Source organism: Penicillium solitum (genome assembly GCF_028829755.1).
Source record: "Penicillium solitum strain IBT 25940 chromosome Unknown utg000003l_segment0_segment0, whole genome shotgun sequence".
Taxonomy (NCBI): domain Eukaryota; kingdom Fungi; phylum Ascomycota; class Eurotiomycetes; order Eurotiales; family Aspergillaceae; genus Penicillium; species Penicillium solitum.
Window position 1 is genome coordinate 441,584 of NW_027072123.1, and position 20,760 is coordinate 462,343.

General features: G+C 47.5%; 10 protein-coding genes across 10 annotated transcripts; 5 read left to right on the forward strand and 5 right to left on the reverse strand.

The window, feature by feature from the left end:
• Nucleotides 1-247: 247 nt before the first annotated feature.
• Nucleotides 248-578, forward strand: N7455_004071 (uncharacterized protein; the record flags this gene model as incomplete). The annotated part of the gene is made up of 2 exons (XM_040959680.2): nucleotides 248-266; nucleotides 325-578. The coding sequence occupies 2 exons, from the start codon at nucleotides 248-250 to the stop codon at nucleotides 576-578; spliced, it is 273 nt and encodes a 90-aa protein (XP_040809906.2).
• A 686-nt stretch (nucleotides 579-1,264) lies between these two features.
• N7455_004072 (aromatic ring-hydroxylating oxygenase subunit alpha) lies at nucleotides 1,265-2,589 on the reverse strand (the record flags this gene model as incomplete). The annotated part of the gene is made up of 3 exons (XM_040959629.2): nucleotides 1,265-1,459; nucleotides 1,510-1,735; nucleotides 1,793-2,589. The coding sequence occupies 3 exons, from the start codon at nucleotides 2,587-2,589 to the stop codon at nucleotides 1,265-1,267; spliced, it is 1,218 nt and encodes a 405-aa protein (XP_040809950.2).
• Nucleotides 2,590-3,357: 768 nt separating this feature from the next.
• On the forward strand, nucleotides 3,358-5,891 carry N7455_004073 (uncharacterized protein; the record flags this gene model as incomplete). The annotated part of the gene is made up of 3 exons (XM_065604673.1): nucleotides 3,358-3,448; nucleotides 3,505-3,556; nucleotides 3,608-5,891. The coding sequence occupies 3 exons, from the start codon at nucleotides 3,358-3,360 to the stop codon at nucleotides 5,889-5,891; spliced, it is 2,427 nt and encodes an 808-aa protein (XP_065461573.1).
• A 1,180-nt stretch (nucleotides 5,892-7,071) lies between these two features.
• On the forward strand, nucleotides 7,072-8,178 carry N7455_004074 (zinc-dependent alcohol dehydrogenase family protein; the record flags this gene model as incomplete). Its single annotated transcript, XM_040959579.2, has 2 exons — nucleotides 7,072-7,582; nucleotides 7,652-8,178. The coding sequence occupies 2 exons, from the start codon at nucleotides 7,072-7,074 to the stop codon at nucleotides 8,176-8,178; spliced, it is 1,038 nt and encodes a 345-aa protein (XP_040809953.2).
• A 410-nt stretch (nucleotides 8,179-8,588) lies between these two features.
• On the reverse strand, nucleotides 8,589-9,898 carry N7455_004075 (MBL fold metallo-hydrolase). Its single transcript, XM_040959682.2, has 3 exons — nucleotides 9,784-9,898; nucleotides 9,106-9,715; nucleotides 8,589-9,054 (listed from the first exon to the last, which is right to left on the reverse strand). Exons 1-3 carry the CDS (start codon nucleotides 9,855-9,857, stop codon nucleotides 8,632-8,634), a joined length of 1,107 nt encoding a protein of 368 aa, XP_040809959.2. The 5' UTR covers nucleotides 9,858-9,898; the 3' UTR covers nucleotides 8,589-8,631.
• A 940-nt stretch (nucleotides 9,899-10,838) lies between these two features.
• Nucleotides 10,839-12,018, forward strand: N7455_004076 (uncharacterized protein; the record flags this gene model as incomplete). Its single annotated transcript, XM_065604674.1, has 4 exons — nucleotides 10,839-11,215; nucleotides 11,253-11,275; nucleotides 11,484-11,695; nucleotides 11,758-12,018. 4 exons carry the CDS (start codon nucleotides 10,839-10,841, stop codon nucleotides 12,016-12,018), a joined length of 873 nt encoding a protein of 290 aa, XP_065461574.1.
• A 1,040-nt stretch (nucleotides 12,019-13,058) lies between these two features.
• N7455_004077 (uncharacterized protein) lies at nucleotides 13,059-13,939 on the reverse strand (the record flags this gene model as incomplete). The annotated part of the gene is made up of 3 exons (XM_040959595.2): nucleotides 13,059-13,355; nucleotides 13,418-13,625; nucleotides 13,713-13,939. The coding sequence occupies 3 exons, from the start codon at nucleotides 13,937-13,939 to the stop codon at nucleotides 13,059-13,061; spliced, it is 732 nt and encodes a 243-aa protein (XP_040809887.2).
• A 563-nt stretch (nucleotides 13,940-14,502) lies between these two features.
• N7455_004078 (uncharacterized protein) lies at nucleotides 14,503-15,976 on the forward strand (the record flags this gene model as incomplete). The annotated part of the gene is made up of 3 exons (XM_065604675.1): nucleotides 14,503-14,960; nucleotides 15,195-15,451; nucleotides 15,534-15,976. 3 exons carry the CDS (start codon nucleotides 14,503-14,505, stop codon nucleotides 15,974-15,976), a joined length of 1,158 nt encoding a protein of 385 aa, XP_065461575.1.
• Nucleotides 15,977-16,544: 568 nt separating this feature from the next.
• N7455_004079 (uncharacterized protein) lies at nucleotides 16,545-18,244 on the reverse strand (the record flags this gene model as incomplete). The annotated part of the gene is made up of 4 exons (XM_040959641.2): nucleotides 16,545-16,733; nucleotides 16,783-16,891; nucleotides 16,949-18,072; nucleotides 18,125-18,244. 4 exons carry the CDS (start codon nucleotides 18,242-18,244, stop codon nucleotides 16,545-16,547), a joined length of 1,542 nt encoding a protein of 513 aa, XP_040809884.2.
• Nucleotides 18,245-19,609: 1,365 nt separating this feature from the next.
• Nucleotides 19,610-20,034, reverse strand: N7455_004080 (uncharacterized protein; the record flags this gene model as incomplete). The annotated part of the gene is made up of 2 exons (XM_065604676.1): nucleotides 19,610-19,831; nucleotides 19,888-20,034. 2 exons carry the CDS (start codon nucleotides 20,032-20,034, stop codon nucleotides 19,610-19,612), a joined length of 369 nt encoding a protein of 122 aa, XP_065461576.1.
• Nucleotides 20,035-20,760: the final 726 nt, after the last annotated feature.

The following is a 20,760-nucleotide window of genomic DNA, read 5'->3' on the forward strand; positions in this document are numbered from 1 at the left end:
AGCCATACGTCAGATCGATACATCCAAGGTATTGTTAGATCGCGGTGGCTGCCAGAAAGTACGTAGTGGATGTCGCACCTGATATCATGACTATGTAACCGGTTTTGGAGCGTGGCGTTGGTATAAATACAGACGGCAAGGCCTGCGACTCTACCATAGTCTCGATCAACACCGTGAAACACCCAACACTTCCAATTACATATTCCTTCCAACACACAAATCACACATCCTCTTCCACATAACCACCATGTCCAACGAGCAAAACCGTACGTTTCCCATACACCAAACCTAAAACCCGGACCCCAACTAACTAAACATCAATAGCCGGACTCCTCGGCGGCCTAGGCGATACCTTGGGCAAGACAGTCGGCGGAGTGACAAACACAGTGGGCGGCACAGTTGGCGGGCTCGGCTCAACCGTGGGTGACGCAACATCAGGCGTTGGACAGACCGTCTCAGGTGCGACGGAGGGTGTCGGCAATACAGCGAAGAGCGCAGGACAGGGGGTGCAGAGTGGTGTATCTAGTCTTGGGGGACAGAAGCAGACTGGGGATAACCCGCTTGGGCTGAATAAATAGGTTATTGATGGTTTGGAGGGGTTATATTGGTTAGCGAATTTATGATACGGGTCGTCGTGCTTGTCTTTCTCTTTTATTCGATGACTCGGGTGATTTTTGAATGCGACCCTGGCCAAGGTTGTAAGATTGTATCTGATAATTCCGGTCGCAGAGATTGGCGGTTTCGTGAATAGGTGTGGAAGGGGGTTCGTTTGTTAAAATGAGGTCTGCTGTATATGCCACTCAATGGATCCAACAAATCCTCCCATGTCTGTCGATCCACGTATGTAAGATTATATAAGGGAATTAATATATGAGATATCGTATTTTGGTGAGCCTCCTTTGGAGTCTCTTTCGTAAGCCTTCTTAAGTTGTTTCTACGTATAACCAGGGACCCTTTAGTATATCCATGGATATATGTAGGTAGGCCCCTGGGTACATATTTGCGTACGTAATACCTCAGCTGTGAACAACGTTGGGACATGAAAGAGATCAACAAAGAAATCATCTATGCGTTGCTTAGGTGGACAACATGTCATTGCTATTCTTCTTCCTCTCCTACTAGGCCAAAGTGAACAATATGAGCGTTGTACAGGCAATGATAAACTATATAATAGTAATTGACTGAGATAGCATACACCATAGCTACAAGTTTGTTTTGTATAGCTAGCACGTACATAAGTAGAGCAAGAACCTCGTGCATCTAGCTACCACGCCAGTTCCGGTTTGGCCATACAACTAGACGCCTCCAACTGCGAACAAAAGGCTTCATCTTGCGCCGAATCCTTCGACGACTGAGCCTTCGGGGTGGCCGGCCAAATCTCCGCTCCTCCTTGCTTTTCTTCATTTTTTCGGTGTTCCATGAGCATTCTTCTGACACTACTTTGGAAGTGTATAGGTCCCTAATGTCTCGGTTAGTTGTTGCCATAGTATTGGTACGGTTGGATGTCACCTTCTCCTTGCTAGGGTGTAGTTCGCCGTTGGTGAAAACCCCAGCACTCAGGTTCTCCTGCGTTCCAACACAAAGCTCCTTGTCCTCGTCGAGAACCTGTCTGTAGAACGCGTTGATATTCTCAAACTCTTCATCAGTGGCATCCCGGTGACGGTAAACTTCGTTCTCAATCTTGCTCGAAGTAGCAGATACAGGAATCATGCGTTGGATATAGAAAAATTTATCACTAGCACAGTTAGCCCAGCCATTTACCAACTTGAAAGGGTAGGAATATACTACTCACGTCACCGTAACAGAAGTCGTAGGATAGAAGTACGTAATCGCCCGTCGAAATTGGCTATCAGAGCCCTCCTTATTGAAAATATGATGCTCCATATACCGGGCCTTGGGCTCAACCCGATATTTTGGTAAATCCGAAACGCCGTTGATAAGCGGATGGGAAGTAGCGCAATGGTAGCACTCATTATAATTTTCAATGACACCCTTCCAGTTCGCATCCAACTCCATCTCCCAGTAATGATCGAACTTGAACTCGGCGGCAAAATCAAAGTCCTGCATGCGAGGCTCCTCATCAACCTTCTCGTAATCATCTTCCCATTTCACGTCCGTCTCACCGGCTTGCAGATTGACCCATACAAAGCCAACCTTGTCGACATGCACATGGATTGGGAATAACGAGTGTTGGGTTTTATCAAAATCAGGCACTGTTTCAAATCGCGGAGCTTTGGCGAGATTGCCCTTCAGGCCGTATGACCATCCGTGGTACTTGCAGCTCAGGATGGATGTTGTGCCGGAGGGAGATTGGACAACGGGGAATGCGCGGTGACGGCAAACGTTGTGGAAGCTGTTGATTGTACCGTCTCGGTCCTGGATAAGGAAAAAGGAGAAGTTGGCAATGGTGAAAGACAGATAATCCCCCGGCTTCTTGAAACGACTCGAGTGGGTGAGCAGCATCCATCGCTTAGAGAAGATTGCCCGTCTCTCCAATTGGTACATTGCCTCTGAGCGATACCATGATGCTGGTAGACCGCGTGGAGGGTCCTCTTTTCCCGTGCTTCCTGAGCCGAAAATCCGCCACATTTTGAATGGATGATGTGTTTGAATCAAATTTGGGTCAAATTTGGGTTACGAGGCACCATGGCTACCACGTCTATATAACATGGTACTCTTGGTTGTCGTGAGGGGGTTGAAAATGGGGGAGTGGGGAAGTGCATGTGTGAAGCGATAAGATACTATTATAATTTATGTCAATAAATTGGATTTCACCCTATACAACATGTTAACTTCAAAATGTCAAAGATGGGGGTCTACAGCCTTGGCCCGATAACGATATTACCCCAGCGACTAACGACTAACGATAGACCATAGACCTCTACGGGCAAATATTATAAACTGTGGGAAATAATACAGCCATTTTACCACTAGCCCACTCCAAAAACCATGGTGTCTACTTATGGCCTAGAGGGGGCTAATTCTTAGGTTGATCCCCCTCTAGATATATTAGAACCCTAGTACTCCGTACTACTATAATATATATACCTTCAGTCTCATAATTCCAGATTCCACATTCATCCTATGTATCTTCTTAGCCGCAGCCTGAAGGCCAGGCGTATCCTTACAATAGTGTCTCCAATATTTAAATAATTTAATCATTCCAAGTAGCTTTAGAATTGCTGCGTCGTTGGCCTGGAAGCTTTGGATCCTCTCACGTGGCTTTCGTCACATGATGAGGACCGGACCCGCTATTTGCGGCTCATCAACGCCTTGCGGGTCAGCCACCATATTTCTATCACCAAAGCTCCACAGGTCTTCTGCGCTCATTGACGCGACGGTCCAGTGCCAGGGGCCATGGGCCGACCACGCTCTCTTGTACCGCCCTGCAGGTTCTGCCAAAAGCAGTTCAAGCGACAAGAACATCTCCGGCGACATGAGCGCACCCGTAAGAGATAAACTTCCCAACCAAATCCTCCTATCAATTGACTAACCTTTGTGGAGATACACACGAGAAGCCCTTTGTATGTGAATGTGGCGGAAGATTTGCACGACAGTAAGCAAGCGTGACTTTTAATAAGATCGCGCGTACTGACCGTCTCTCAAGAGATATGTTGACGCGCCATCTACGGCTGTCCCACAAGGACAGCCCCGATTATTCCGATGTAACTGTTGACGATCCATCCTCGCTACCCCAGCGGGATGGGGAATCGCGCAACTCTTTCGGTACCCTTGAGCTTGATGGCACTCAGGGGACCGGCTCCACCATTACTGAGGCTGGGTTCGCTTTATCCCAACCTGTTCCTACTTGCGACCAGCCAGCTATGCAAAGTGATCCTATTGGATTACCCCCTGAAGCAGATCTCATGGGAATCGCGGCGGAAAAAACTGCCAACCAAACATTACTGTGGAATGAGACCGATGATTTAGACTTTCTTTGGAACGACTCGCGTCTATTTTCGGAGGTTCTACCTGCCAGTTTCTTCGACACGAACCTCTCTTTGGTGGATATTTCCCAGCAGTATCAAGCTCCTCTCGTGGAGCAACAGCAAAGCTTCGAACAAGCAGAGCAAGGGCAACAAAACGTCGATGCTTCTCTAGACGTAAACACAGAGCCCAACGTGGACCACGAAAATCACCCCATCGCTGCCGAGGAAGAGGGCGACCCATCTCAAAACCGTCAATTGCAAGGGAATTTTGCTCCTTCAATTTCCCCTTGGAAACTGACGCCTTCGGATTATGCAGGGCTTTCCAATGACATCAAAGAGCTCGCTTTTGTTCTCCCGTCATCCTTTTCCTTGCCTTCCCGACATACCGTCTCTCGCTTCCTGGAAGGATTCTTTCGCAGTTATCATGATCACATGCCATTCCTCCACATCCCATCTTCCTCTGCGTCCTCGCTCGGCACCGAACTCATTTTATCACTAGCGGCGGTTGGAGCGTTCTATCGCTTTGAAGATGCAAAAGGGTACATGATCTACCACGCCGCACGGACACTTATCAACTGGCGTCTCGATCAACGCAGCGGCCTAGGAATTTCGAATCTAACAAAGACTTCCCACGGCTACGCGGACACTTCGAATATACGAGGTCCCCCGCAGAGCTCCCCTACAATCAATAATGATAAAGATGCTCATCCTGGCTTATCTAGAAAAAACCCAACGCCTTTACGTTTGTTGCAGGGACTTATAACCTTGATGACTTTGGCATCATGGGCCGATCGCGCTGTAGTGGGTGACTCACTCGCGATGTCCGGCCAAGTCGCTATGTTAGTCCGTGAAATCGGCATCTCTGCACCTGACGCAGGCCACGAGACATCTTCTTGGGAAGACTGGGTGGAGAAGGAGGAGCGCCGTCGAACACTATGGGTGGCATATGCTCAATCCAACTTACAGTGCCTGGCATTTCATTTCCCGCCCACGATCCTGAACCAGGAAGTGTTTTTGAGCTTGCCATCTTGCGGCGAAGAATGGAAAGCCTCGAATTCCCACGAATGGAGACACATGCGAAGATTTCATACACCTGATTCCAGAAACTTCCAGCAAGCTTTGGGAGCAATTCTCCAGGGGCATCAAATTCACAAGCCGGTGGCAATCTCTGCCTTCGCGAATTATGTACTCATCCACGGCATATTTCAAGAGATATTTTTCGCTCGCAACACATCTTCTCTGGTAGACCAATCTACTGGGTCTTTTTCATTGAGCTTCGCGCAGGCAATGGAATCGGCACTGCGAGCGTGGCAAAATTCCTGGGAGGCAACCTATGAATCCACCCTGGATCCCTTATCTCCTAGAGGTCCTATGGGATTCAACGCGACAGCCCTTGTGCGCTTAGCATATATTCGTCTTAATGCCAACACAGGACCGCACCGTCAACTAAGCACTCGGAATCCCGAGGAAATTGCCCGTGCGCTTATCGATGGCCGACCTGCTGTCCGTCAACGCTCCCCGTTTCTCGACCGTGCAGTTTTGCAGTGCATCCATGCATTAAGTATTCCTGTCCGGTCGGGAATACAGTTCATAGCACGCACTCAAATGCTGAACTGGAGCATGCAGCACTCGCTTTGCAACCTTGAATGTACATTCCTTCTCAACCATTGGCTCCAGGAGATTGCTCGATGTATCGAGGTGTTCGGCGTTCAGAATTTACGGGACGATGAGCGTAAGCTCCTCAGCATGATCCATACTGTTATCAGAGAGGCAGATCTTACTGAGCTTTCAGATTGGGCGGATGATGATGCGGATGCAGTCCGCCGTCTAGCAGCATCTACCGCTCGACTGTGGGCCGAAACATTTGGAGGGTTTCATGTATTCAATATCTCTCAGGTGATAGGCGAGAGCGTTACAATTATCGCTGATATCCTGGATTCACGGCTGGCTTCTTCGGCTTGACATGGGGGAACAATGATTTAACTTCACAATTCGAACAGCCTAAGGCTCGCTGACTGACACAGGAGGAAATCTGATGAGTAGAAAGTCTGGCCATTTCTGTCACAGTTCCCTCACAATTTTCTGGTTCATTCTACGCCAGTCTATCCCTTTCAAAACGAATCTTGATTACCCTGCCAAATTCGCTCTGCGCAATTAACTGTGGCCTAGACTGACCTCCGATCTAATAAAGAATACCATTAGCCTAACGACAATATGAAAATTTCTGGACTGTATTGTGGAAGGGGAATGTGGCGCAAGACGGGTTCCCATTCCCCTGAAGAAACTGGGGTACGGGCAACTAAGTATGCCACTGGTTCATAACTCTCTCATTGGGTCATATTACCAGGCATTAATTTATCCACTCTCATTTTACAAGTAGAAACAAATTAACTATATAGTTGAAGATAACGCTGGGTTAAAAAAGAGATATAGTCTGATCTTTATAGGGTTTAAGATTAATGGTTGGTCGTACTATTATTAACTATATAGTCAAAGGTTATATGTAGAAAAGTCTACGAAAGTCTCTTATATAGAATATACTTTTTTACCGCCCTCGTATATGTCTAAGAAGACATCTAAACAGCATTTAAAAAGATAGCTTAAAAGATATCCCAAAAGATATCTCAAAAGACATCTAAAATGAATAGAACAAGGCCGTATAAGCGGTTGATCGCAATTCTTGTCTTGTATAGGCCTCCGGCGATGAATGAAGCGGTGAGTAATATCCAATGAGAGAGTTAACTATGAACTGCTGGCTACTTACGTAGTCGCCCGTACTGGGGTAATTACTTCATATATGCCCGATATCTACCCCATCCGGCATCAGACGGCTCCGGGTAGTCCGGTGGACTTGTAATATATTTTGCTCCACTGTTTCCATAGTTTGGTAATTTCCTGCCTTCGTTAATCCACTGGGGCAATAAAAGCTGATATGTAAGCAAATCTATAAGTTTTGGGGTAGAAATGCGATGTGGTTCGGATGGGGTAGAAATTGCGAACAGAACAACAGATTAATTAGTAAAACTATCAAATTCTTACCTTAACTACGTAGAGAAGTGAACGTTAAATAGACCCTTTCATCCTACTACAATTCAAACCTAACCGTGACAATTGACTCTCCAACTCCTTATTTCATATCAAAATGTCTTCTCACACTGTTCTTCGCCACACAACTCGCGATTCTTGGAAAAACATCCAAACATTCGTTGAGCCTCGTCCCATTGTTGGAAAACATGAAGTCCTCATCAAAGTCCGCAGCGTTTCTCTCAACTACAGAGATGTTGCTATCGCCACTAGCCAGTACCCATTTCCTGTGAAGGACAATGTGGTTCCGGGATCAGATGCTGCGGGCGATATCGTCGAAGTTGGCGAAGGAGTGACCGGGTTTGCGAAAGGCGACAAAGTTGTCGCTGCCTTCGATCCGGCCACTCTGTACGGACCTATGAAGACCTGGCAGACAGGCCTAGGCGGCCCTACAGATGGGGTTCTGAGGGAGTACATCACGATTCCAGCCCAAAGCGTGGTAAAGATTCCTGAGTCGTCGACCCTTAGCTATGCTCAGTGGGCTAGTGTTATCTGTACGGGTGTGACGGCTTGGAATGCTCTGTATGGAAACGTGGCATTGAAGCCCGGCCAGACCGTTCTTTTCCAGGGTATGCTACGTCTATACGACTTTCCTTAATCTATCTCTTTAGATAATGGCGCTGACATTTAATTGATAGGTACGGGAGGAGTGTCTATCACCGGCCTAGTGTTGGCTAAAGCGGCTGGTGCGACCACAATCATCACATCCTCTTCCGATGAGAAGCTAGCCTACGTGAAGGAGAAGTACGGCGTCGATCACGTCATCAACTACAAAAAGGCCCCCGACTGGGCAGCCGAAGCCCAGAAGATCACCGGTGGCCAAGGTGTCGATTTCATTCTCGAGAACGGTGGCTCCGGTACAATGAAACAATCTCTGGAAGCGATCGCGTACGGTGGAATTATTTCTTGTATCGGATTCTTGTCTCTTGCATCCCAAGACGAGATGCCCGATGTCGCCCTTCTTGCCTTGGGCAAGGGAGCCGTTGTGCGTGGCATCATGGTCGGCTCGAAGGAGATGCTTGAGAATGCTGTTCGCTTCATCGGCAAGCAAAACCTGCAGATTCCGGTTGAGAAGGTATTCAAATTTGGCCGTGATGATGTCATCAAGGCTCTTGACTTCATGACAGGCGGGCAGCATATTGGAAAGATCTGTATCGACTTTTAGGCTGTGCATTCCTGACGAGCATTTCTTTTTCCAAAAGATCATTCATCTACCTAGTCATTCCCTATACATACCTAGCCAACCAATGAATTGGGAGCGCAGTGATATGTAAATAAACAATTGGACGTGTTCAATTTGAACCCCACAAACCAATGCAAACGTTTTATGCTGGCTACATCTTTCTAGAATATGTTCGTAGACCCATGCATCTGTTGATGCCTGGCGAAAACGCCCTTGCCCTGCTCGGGGAGAAGTGGTGAGAACCTAACGAGTACGAAGACCCGGAGAATAGTTAGGAATTTATACCGCACAAGCATTACGATACAACCGAAGAAAACTGACAGGAAGGTGTTTTCCAATTCAATTCTATATAGTCATTGAGAGATGATCAATGTGGTATCCGCCCTCGGGCGATTTCGCAAAGCACCAAAGGAATGCAGAGGTTCCATGCTGTGATCAAGTAAGAACTGCTAGATCGGACAAGAAACCCCACTTAACAGCCTCCTTGAGTTCATTATGTTGCCATTCGGTTAATTCTCCTTTTGGAAAGAGGAAGGATGATTCTTTCCCGTTTGCCCGTTGGAGTATAGGTAAAATCCCACCGTCATGAGCTATGATCACAAGTACACTTTCACAGGCATCAAGTTCTTGGATACCTTCCACACTCCACTGGTATTTGTCAATATCGTGAGTAAACATTGCAGCGGCCTTGTAGATTGGTGACCGTTCGATGTCGCTCTTTTTATTGATTTTTCCAGTGATGTCCCCGGGGCACACGGACGCCTGTTTCGAATGTACTGCTACATGCAAAGGAATAACATGTTTAGGAACAGGGGCAATCTTCGACGGGCGAAGTTCCCCGGGATGATGGGCACAATCCTGATGTCTGTCAGTACCGCTGTTGTAATAAACACCCCAATGACTACTCACCCCGCCCATTAAGATGAAAGAATCAGGCTTTACACGAGCAAAGCCACATATATGACCAGCCGCATGACCTGGAACATCCAATAAATAGAAGCTCCCGTCTTCAAACCAGTCAAAAGCTTTGAAGCGCCCAATGGAGATGGAATCTTTAGAATTGTCAAAATCAAGTTCATTTACTCGACGCCCCTTCAAATCAGCCGATTTCACCGGCGAATCCGGATTGTCGGGATACCCTGGGGTATATGCCTCCGTGAATCCCGGCCCAACAATTAACTCCGTGCTGCTTGGAAATTTAGATGGATCCCCAATATGATCAAAGTGCTGATGAGACCAAAATATTGATTTGATCTCGTGTAGTTCAATTCCGTTCGCGACTAGTGTGTCGGGCACGTCCTGAGGCACTGCCACTTTCCACCCCATAGTCGGATTGTTTATACGATTGGCCATGACTGGGGCGAGGCTCTGAAGATCCTTTCGTAGAGACAAATCAAACAGTACCCGGCCTTTCGATGGGTGTGTTATTAGAAATGAATAGGAAGGGATTCGAAGGCGCTCGTGGCCTTCGATGTTTGGATATAAGAACTGTTCTGCTGGAAGATCGAGGCGAGCACCACTGTGGAATATTAGCATATTGCTCATGTCTAGGATTTGAAATTCGATTGATACAGGGAGGGAATATACCAATCAATCAAGGAAACGGAGACAGTTTGCGTTGACATTGGAAACCCCAGAACGGGGTGAAGCTCTGATACCATTTCGGATGGTATTTAGAGACACATTGGGAACGGCAAGGAGAAAACGGCCTGAGAGTGTGAAATAGTAATAAAGAGAACGCCGACCCACATTACGCACATATGATGCTTGAGTGAAAACTTCAGGTATTTTAAGTCGATAGCCTATTGCGTGATGATATGGATTATATATGTCACGATATACGTAACCGTATCAGAACTAATCGTCTACTTACTATTATCTTTGTTGGCTCCTTATTTCGTGTACAACGTGTGGCCATGTTTCTCGAAAGAGGATTTTGTTATTGGAGTAGAAACGGGAGGCTTCCGCCGAAGAAGAAAAAAGGATGCATTTCTCTACAAACAAACAGAGAGCTACTTATGTAGCGGCCAGCGTGACAAACCAGGCATCCGTCTCAACGAGAAAGGAGAGAAGAAAGGTTGGTTGTCTGTTATCAAACAGCCAGTAAGAGGGACCAAGGCACCAAGGCACTAAGGCCCGGTGACTGGGGGAAATTGTACTCCATATTCAGTGTCATAGTATATGCCCTGGGCTCGTATTCTTTCAAAATTCAATAGTATAAACCTGGGCACTTTTGTATAGAGCACGCTATCATAGTGGTCTGTGGATTTTCCGGGTTTCAATACTGTATGTTTCTAACATGTATGTTTCTAACATGTATGACACCATGATATTCGACAAGGAACAATGTTGACTACGTACATATAGATAATAGAGATATCTCTCTACTTACCAAAGACACATGTGGTAGTAACTCTAAACGATCGAGAGAGGGAGGGGGCGCCTTAGGCAGCCACACACCTTACCTATACCTATCTATAGTGGAAGCTGGAGCACGGGTGTATTACACTTCGCCTGGTCATTATCCATTTCCCATTGTCACCCCAAACCAACATTCCTCATAACCCACACAATTTGTTAACGACTCTCCAACCAACATCCATTTGTCCATTTTGCTCTTACTGCACCCTCGTCTAATCAGAATGCCTACCGACTTCTCCAGCTATCGTGAGCGCCAGCGGGCTGCAACCTACTTACAAGCCCGCAATAAAGTCATCACCGCGCTTGAGAGAATTTATGCGCGGATCGAGATTCCCAGCTCCGCCCAGATCGACCCCGCTTCCTACGAGTCTCTTAGTATTGAGTGTCGATTTCTTGAACTAGATGATGACGGGAAACATCTTTATCCCCCGAACTCCGATCCTTCCCCGCCGACTTTCTTTGAACCCCGAGGTGCTACGTGGGTGGCCCCTGTTCGTATACCCGATGCCCAATGTGAGAAAGAGTTCAAGGCAATCATCGACGGATGGGAAAATGCCAAAGATCACCGACTAGTCCAGACGGTTCATTCCCAGGCGTGGTATGTTTATTTGAGTTTAGAACGGATGTTCTTTCAGTTCTGCCGAGAGTGCTACCCTGAGTGAGACGATAGAGTGCCACCTAACCTAAGGCAAATATCCAAATGGGTGAAGAGGTAAGAGACCAACCCACCGCCTCTACGATAGGATCTGTCGAGTACCATGAAGCATACATGGTGGCACGTCAATTTCTGTCAGGATCGGTATACTAACGTTCGCTTCCTAGTGGGACTATTGTACCATCGGTTTTCGCCGAGAAATTCTAATCAGCTCTATGGGGATCGACGCGATGGGCGCCTGCAGCTGCCTTTGTCCCGAAAAAGCCACTGGATCATTCGGCAAAACCACCACATACTCTAATTATTCTTTTGATCAAAGAAGAGCCCGGCGAAGATTTATTCCAGGCAGAGGTGATGGTCCTTACCGCAGCTATGATCACGCGTCTTAAGGGAGAGGAATGCTTGGATTATAACACTATTCCGGTGAGAATATATTCGAAATATTCTTATATTACTGAAAAGCTAATATGTCTTTATAGACATAGGCGATATGTATCACGATTTTCGGACGAATGAAAGCCCGAGTCCTCGAAGCCCATTCCACCCAACAAGGGCTGGCTATCAAGAAGACCCAGCTTCTTGATTTCTCAACCAACCAAGCGGCGAACAAGAATATGGATATTCTGCTTGGATTTATGGCTGGCGACCTGATCGGAGATCCTACAGGACTTGCAATTCCCACATATATCCCAAAGGCTTGTACTACAGATACAATAGACTGTACTCGGGAAACGCGCTGGCCATAAATTAGAGCTCACCAAAACCCAAGAAAGGCGGAACGATTCAGAAGATGTTCCGGAAACTACGCGCTCGAGTTGGGCCTCCGATGCCGATGCCACCCAGTCGGCTAGGATGGTATATATTGTTTTGTTGCCTAGGCTGACTTGATAGGCAACAGCTCCACCGCTCCCGATATTCCACGCCAGGGTGAAGCTTATATATCCGATGCAAAGTCCACGGGTATACCGCAACCGGCACCAATTTTACTTCTAGAATCCAATCTATAGACACCATTTTGCTCTTGGTGAATCAACGAACACCTAAACGGACACCAAATTAAAGGTTAATGTCTACAGGGCAAGGTGGCTTTCTGAATCAATCAAACAAGACATCCCTAGGGGGTTGATCCCCTCCCCAAGCGCCAAAGATGAGGCAAAGCCAACTGTGGGAAAAGATACAGCCATTTTACTACTAGACCATAACAAAGACCATGATCCTTGTTTAGGGCTTAAGGGGGCCATATTCCTAGTTCGACACCAACAAATGTTCGAAGTTGATCCTTGAATCGCGTGACAAAGGCATCGCAGTTACAAATACCGCACGTGATTCCAAGAAAACAAAGGATCAGGAAGGCAAGCCAGCCAAGGGGAAGAACTGTAAGAAGGAGGACACTAAACCCAAATCTAAGAAGGATGATGAGGAAAGTTCGAAGCCCCGATGGAAGAACGCACCTCCCAAAGGAACCTCTGCAGAAGACTGGGCTGAAGAACAGAGAGAAAAGAATCCCCAATATGAAGATGGCAAATGTGCTCATTGCGGAGTCCAAGGACATGCTATGAGACGCTGATTCTACCTCCAGGAAGAACTCCGTGATGGGTTTGAACACCAGAGTGGAATCTGGTGCTTTGCCCTCTTGCCATCATATAACTGAACGGTAACCACTTGAGTAAACATACCTAGCCACAAGAAGGAATCAGGCGAGGAACATATTATTAAAATGTGAGTATTTAGGCACAATCAACAATCCAAAGGATCGACAACAGTCTATCTCTCCCCACACACTGGTTCAAGGGTTAGATCCAGCCTTCCTTTTCAGCACTGCCTGCCCACGATGAACCAGGTCATTATTCTTAATTGTTTCTTGATCAAGTCCCTGTAGAGCTAGGTCCAGGACTGCTGCCGAAAGCTCCTCTCGATGGATATTTGGGATCGCGCGCGTGAAAGTGTTGACAACACGGAACACCAAGGCCAATACAGATCTCCCAAAGGAAGTGGAATTGACTACCACTCCGGGTTGAACAATGCAGATATCTACCCCAGAGTACTCTGCTGGAAGTTTGATGACCATGAGCTCTGTTTCGCACTAAGCAGTATGTCATCTTTAGCACAAGAACATACAAGCAGGCTTGTGGAAATATGACTTACGCGCATGAGTTGATAGTCACCCATGATACTTGGCCTTTTGGTCGGATCTCTGGGTGTACCATCCGCACTGAAATAGATAAAACGGAAGGGTTTCGCGGGACCGGCCTCGTATATCGCCTTGAACCCCGCGAGAGTGCAGTCTTGACACACGCGCTTGACCTCGGCAAAGTCAAAGCCGCTTGTTCTGAATGGCGTCACAGCAACAGTCCTTAAAAACAGCGAGAGTCAATAATCTTCCGAGGTCTTCTGTTTGGTGTTCGTCATGATAATTCACGAGACTGCGGTTGATGCTTACCATATGCAGGCATCCGCCCCGGCAAACTCAGCCTTCACATCGGCGGAATACTCTCCGTAGTCACGGATCACCACACTCTTGAGTTTAGATGTCGGGTCTGTTCCGTCTTCGGCGTCAATGGGCTTCCGAGCTAGTGCGATAATCTGGGTGATCTCGTTGATTTGCAGGCATTGCCTGATGATCTCCGAGCCCACCAGACCGGTTGCACCAGCTACAATGAGCTTCATGGCGATATTATTTCGAGCTCGGTATAGTTATCGGGTATTGTATCAAGATGTCAATGATTATTCAATGCTAGGAGAAAGAAGATATCTCACTTTCCAAGATGTCGTAGATACATCCCAGGAGTTGATCGGGATTCGGAACCGGTCCCAGTCGCCCAGTCCATAAATAATCGGTAAACTGATATCCGAATCCCGATTCACTTCTTCTGTTACAAAGGTGCGTGACTCCTAATATGCCTTCCCATCGGCCCCGGATGCCGTATGAGGCTGTCGATATTGTGGAATATCAACAGTCACCCAATTTCAATAGGTCCAGTGTGCATCTGGCCGACGATGCCACCCGATCGCAATTCCGCCCAGCGGTCCGGACGGGCACGTACCCATTGTTGTAGTCATTTCTGATAGATTTGCTGACTGTTAGATAGGCCTGTGCGAACTGTTCTCGATCTAAATGTAAATGTGTCTGGAGACCTGGTGGTCAAGGCTGCGAGAGGTGTTATCGTCTAAAGAAATCCTGCCTGCCCGGCGACTCGACTCGCCCTCCAAACGCCAAAAGAAATAACCCCATGCCTAGCATCTCCCGACTGGAAGAGAAATTAGATAGCCTTGTTCACCTGCTAGGTGGTGGGCCAGTTGTCGTGAACAGGGCCTCCGATCCGGGTGATGATCTTACACCCGCCTCCACCTCCACAAGCGGAGCCTCATCGGCAACCTCATCCCTAACATTAGACCTGTCGGAACAATATTTGGTTGAGTTTCGCACTCATATGCTCAAATATTTCGCTTTTTTGCATATTCCCGTCGATGCACAATGTATGCGCCGAGAACGACCCTTCTTACTGCTTTGTATTATGGCTGCATCTACCCAATCAACGCAGACGAAGATTGAACTCGGAGAACGAATTAAGAAGACCTTAACAGAACGTATCTTTCTAGACAATGACTCGGCTGCTGTCAGCATTGATCTGCTGCTCGGTCTGTTGACGTTTCTCGCTTGGGGCCATGACCATCTATCTACTCCACGGTACTGCGGCGAGAGTATCGCGTTTTACCCAGTTGGCCATGTCGTTAGTATTTGACCTTCGTCTTAATAAGCCGCCCCCGGATGATCCCAATATGCTTCCTATCGGGGGAAGGTGCTTGGTCCCAGACAGTCCCGCAAGATCTCTGGAGGAGAGACGTGGTGTTCTAGGGTGTTTTGTAATGAGCTCAATGTTCATCTCTCGTCCTTGCAACCGTACATATCTAACTACGTTAGTGTTTCTTCGTATTTTGCGCAGATTGATGCAATGCAGTGGACCCCTTATATGGAAGAATGTCTAGATGTCGTGAGTCAAAGTGGAGAATCTCCCTACGACGAAATGTTTGCACATCAGGTCAGACTTCAGCGCATTGCAGGGGAGGTAGAAAATGCGAGAAACACAACGACATGTCCACCGGCCTTTTATCTGATTGCTCTTCAACATAAGGTGAATGAAGTCAAGGCACAAATCTCGCCACATCTGCAGCAGGAGGGTGAGTTGGGATGACCAGATACCTTCCCCTGGATTTCAACGAATTGGCTGTCTCTACGCATGTCTCAACACGGTCAAATTAGCCTTTGAAACGTTCTTCAAGATCCCGCTTGTCGAATACTATGGAATTTCCTTTCCCTTCTTTACTCAGCTTGCTCGCTACCTCATCGTGCTATCGAAGCTATCAACTCTGAACGATCCCAGGTGGGATAACAAGCTGGCACGCTCAACGGTGGATGTACTGCAAGTGATCGACCAATTGATCAATAATATTCAGCATGCCAAAGCCGCAGATGGCGATCAGTGTATGGGTGGCCCGCTGGATAAATCGACGTGGATCTTCACGTCGGTTCGAGCATGGTGTGCAGCAAAACTGGCGGAGGGTGATGTCGAAGGCGTACATGGGGTACAAGGCGGGAATACTGGCTTTCAACTAGATGGAACCAGTGGCACGCAGCTCGAGGCTTTGTTCCTCGAAGATGCTTGGTGGAGGGGTAGCTTTGATGCATCCTTAGGGGGTGAATGACTTTCTGTATAGGTGTTATGATGAGTTAATTCATGTACTTCGGAGTTTCGGTGGATATTTTGGTACTAGCTATTCTCCTTACGTCGTCGTCTCAATATGCCCGAAGCATTGCGACCCCCATATAATATCCTACCTTTAAGGGGATCGAAAAATAGATCTAGCATTGTTATACATGAATGAGTGTCAATAGCAACCCTGGGTTGAGATTTACTGTATTCGGGGTCTTATTGCTCCAGGGTCGGCGTTCGGTGTGCCGACCCCGACCCGACTCCTCCAGGCCAGCCCAGCAGGTTACCCCGGATATATCTCGGGCTTCGTCATCGCTGCTCTACGCTTTTGTTCCTCGCGCATCATAAGTTGGTATGACTTAGTCTTCATTCAATACGTGAGTATATCATAACATAGGGTAACATGTATGGTTTGCCCTATGTCCACTCAAACCATATTATTCCGCGAGAATAATAGGTGTTCTTTAAGTGCTATGTAGGGCCATTGCCCTGCTACACGGTGTGGTTCGGATAGGATAGTTTGTTACCAGCATGGCCCAGCCGGCCGGACTCTGGTACACTCACACTGCCTGCAACTTCGACTTCCCGGCTTTTCTGCTAGACTCAAGGGCAGCAGACAAGCCAAACTGGGATCCGATTCCATTGACACGATGAGTTGAGTTCAAATTCTTGACGACCAGAATTTGGAAACAAGTGGCGCTCCCTTGGCGAGAAGCGATGACTGACCAGGCTAGGAAGAGCTCCCAGATCTATTTCAGATTAGATAAATATTGGCGTTAAATGTGGGAGGAATCTCACCCTGAACCATCGCTGGCCATATTTGGCCTTGATTGTATCGGTATTGCCGAGCCAGTTACGGTACCATCTCCAAAGTGTTCCAGAATAATGGACCCCAACGGTGTCAACACTATTGATGTTCATCTTTAGTCTCGCCCAACAGCTTGAATGCGCTTCTAGGACTCACCCTTTGATTTCAAATCCAGCTCGCTCCAGGGATCTCACGTAATTCCAAAGAGGAGTAGAAGCGTCTGCGCCACGGAAAATGTATTTATTCAAATACAAACCCCAGATGAAGTCCTCATACTGCCATGCTTGCCGGAGACCAGACAGCTGCACATACATGGCACCATCATCTTGCAGCATATCATAGCATTGGCGGAAGAAGCCGGTCAATTTCCGGATACCAACATGCTCGCCCATCTCCAGCTGCGTGATCTTATCATACTTCATCTGGGGAATGTCACGGTAATCCATGCAGAGGATACGGCTTTGGGACTCCGGGACACCAGCCTTTCGGAGAGCGTCATTTCCCCATGCGGTCTGATGTCGTGCAATAGTGAGACCTGTCACATTTGCTCCGTAGTTGAGACTCGCGAACTTCGCCAATGTTCCCCACCCACAGCCGATGTCCAGCATTGTTTCGCCTTTCTTGAGTGCGAGCTTTTCACAAACAATCGCCATCTTGTTATCCTGCATTTCTTCCAGAGTTTCCTCTCGCTCTGTGTCGGATATGATACCGGAGGTGTAGATCATGCGAGGACCGAGGAACCAGGCGTAGTGATCGTTGCCGCGGTCGTAGTTTGGACGGATCTGCTCTTCATCCTGCGACTTAGTGTGAAACAACACATCCCTTGCGAAGGTTAGGAAAATGAATTTGAACAGGTCCCAGGTAAATCCGAAGTGGGCCCAATCGTGTCGATATTCCAGAATGTCCAAACAATCCCCGTTAAAATCCACCGCGCCATCCAGGTACAATTCGCAGAAGGTTTGCATAGGGACGCGTTTTCTTCCATGCCATTTCGCACGATCGGCCTCGTTTTTGAATGTCACATAGTGCTCTATGGGCCGACCCGGCAATTTCACCTTGTCATTGATGCGAGGACTAGAGGTGGATTTCCAAGCCCAGAAACCAATGAGGACCGGTAAACCAGTAATGAGACCGAGGAATAGTGTCGTTTTCACACCTCCGCCTAGTACGTAGGCTAGGAGAGTTGGAACTCCCACGAGCGCGCTGATCAACACGACATTGGAAAAGCTCTCATTGCCAGCACCTTCCGCCGGCAGAGGAGGATTGTGGATGGCGGGTGACTGGGGATATTAGCAATTTATCGGGCAAGGTTAGGATTATTGAGAGACTGACATCTGTCAGGGGAATTCCACAGCTTTCAGTTGTTGCGAAAGCCGAGGCCTTGGGTACCGGTGTCTGTATGAAATCAATCTCACTGTCAAGTGTGACATCATTTGTTTCTTTCCGAGACATGCTAGGCACTTTGATACATCTGTTTTGCTGCAATTGATGAGAAACAATCGAAGTCAGTTGGAAGAGCGCAGGAACAAGCCCCTTAGGGATTGTTTCGTCATAGGAACCCGCCAAGCCCCTGTAGGAACCCTGAGCCCTGTGGCTTCCCGCGAGTTCCGAAGGCACCAGTCAAAAGCTGAAGACGATGGAGAATGCACATCCCTGCCCTGAAATAAAAGTGGTCTCACTCGGGTCCCGCGGACTCCGATGATATATATAGCAACGCCCAACCTCGTCATTTTGTATATTTGATTCCAACTTCTTATACAACCCATAGATTAAATACACGAAATTGACCCACATAACTTTAAAATAAGAACAGTGAGTATACTGTTTTTGCTTCACTTTCACTGGCTAGTTTGGGTATGTTTACCGCTGGCCGCAATTTCTCTATCTCATGTAAGTATTGTGATATGTTGTACATCATCGAGCTGTAACCTTCTTTACCGACAGCAACGCCAAAACGCTGATCTTGAATCAGAGCTAACAAAAAGCCGACAAGGTGGACTGAGATATCACCGTTTATGGCTACCACTAAAGGTTTTGGTACTATTAGCGCACTCATGGACGTCTATAGAAGACTTTTTATGACATGACTATAACTTAATAACTAATTAAAACGGTGTTTCCTATCATAGAGATCCGAAAGTGAGTTTGTACGTATTGTCTACTAGTTTACGGCTGTGTATTCTGAGCAGATATTTAGACAGCTGAAATGACGACCGAAAAGAGAGATGGAAAGATGTTAAAAGGTTACTGAGACAATCATGCTATCACAAGCCTGGTGGAGATTGAGTTCAACGGCCCCAACATCATAGGTCGTAATCATTACATTCAAATCACTCTCTGAGTCATTGAACCGAGCATCTCGTTCCAGAGTGGATAGGCCGGCATCCAGTGTTCGGACCCCAACAAGAAGAGCCCATAAGCCAAGCTCCATGAACCAAGCCGTCACTGGGAGACATTGCACAACGAGAATCTTTTGATGGTGGCCCCACTTAGTGGGATCTAGGGGTTCCAGGACTTTCCAAGTTAACAGCTTTTGGGGAACCACCCGTAGGCGAGGAGATCCCGAAGCGATAAACTTGGCGTTTTGCTTGGCTGTTCGCAGCTCGAGGTGAGTGTCGTCTTTGCAGACTCAGTAAAAGTACTCTGGTCGAGCCCCAGCCTTGTGCACGGCTTTCTCCGTCGAAAATTTTATTCTGGCCGTGCCAGGACGTGCTATCAGTTGTAAGGACTAGAAGTTCTGGGGAAGGGACCTGCGATCTCTGGATAGCGACCGTGTCGAGTACAAGTGCGAAATACACAGCAACAGCCGCGTAGACACTAAGTCTTCCTCTTTGAGCTCCTCCGGAGCATGGAAGATTTCAGGAGATTCAATCGCAAAGGTGATGTGGTTGGAATGTCCTCGAAATACTCTTTGATCTTCGAGAAAGGCGTCGGGTCTAAAGAGCTAGATCTTGCTTTCAAGTCAGGATCCCAGCTCAACTTGGATTTCAGGCGAGCTACGCCGCGTGAGCCAAGGAGGCTGACCAGGCCCGTAAGACCCTATGAATGTTAGCTTGGTACAATATGTATATAGGCAGAGGTGGATGAGGGCTCACATCAATGGCGTTGAACATAGGTGTTGCTGTGATAAGGATGTCAGACTCGAAGTTCTGCTGGCTTGGGATGTTCCAGATAGCTGTTTGTGTGTTATTGGCTCGGTGAGCTGTTATTGGCTCGGTGAGCCTCGTCCAAGACGAGTACATTGAAGATGGCACTGTGGTTAGGTGATACCCAGTACTCAATAAAGTCCTTCGTCACCCCAGTGCCGCTATCATTGTATCTCGGTGGATCGTACGAGACAGGTGGGAGTAGTTCTGTCCGTTCAATCTCCGCTGTTCGCTCTCGGTGGGTGTCATAAGAGGATAGGATCACGGCCATCCGGGCATCGGGACTCGATTGATCGAAGATATACCGGATATATTGAGGAAGAGATTTCGAAGATAAGACTGAGATGAGAGTAAGATGAGAGAAAGGTGAGAGGAGGATGAGAGGAGGATGAGAGGAGGATGAGAGGAGGATGAGAGGAGGATGAGAGGAGGATGAGAGGAGGATGAGAGGAGGATGAGAGGAGGATGAGAGGAGGATGAGAGGAGGATGAGAGGAGGATGAGAGTGAGATGATTATAAAATGTGAGCCTATCATATAGACTATCATACCGAACATGGAGTGTAACTTGAGGCCTACTGTTGACACAGTTACCGGGCCTTGGTGCCTTAATGCCTTGCTAGGAACTCCCTCAGCAGTTCCAAGTTTACGTGGGTGACTTTGCTACAAGCTCTCCAAGGCAGGCCTGCCCACATAAGCCGAAACTGAGGCCGAACACACACCATTATCCAATCACTTGTAGCGAAACAGGTAGCTACTGACCTAAACAGGGTATTACGTGTAGGAAATAGTAAAATATCAAACCAACCATGGAACTACGTATT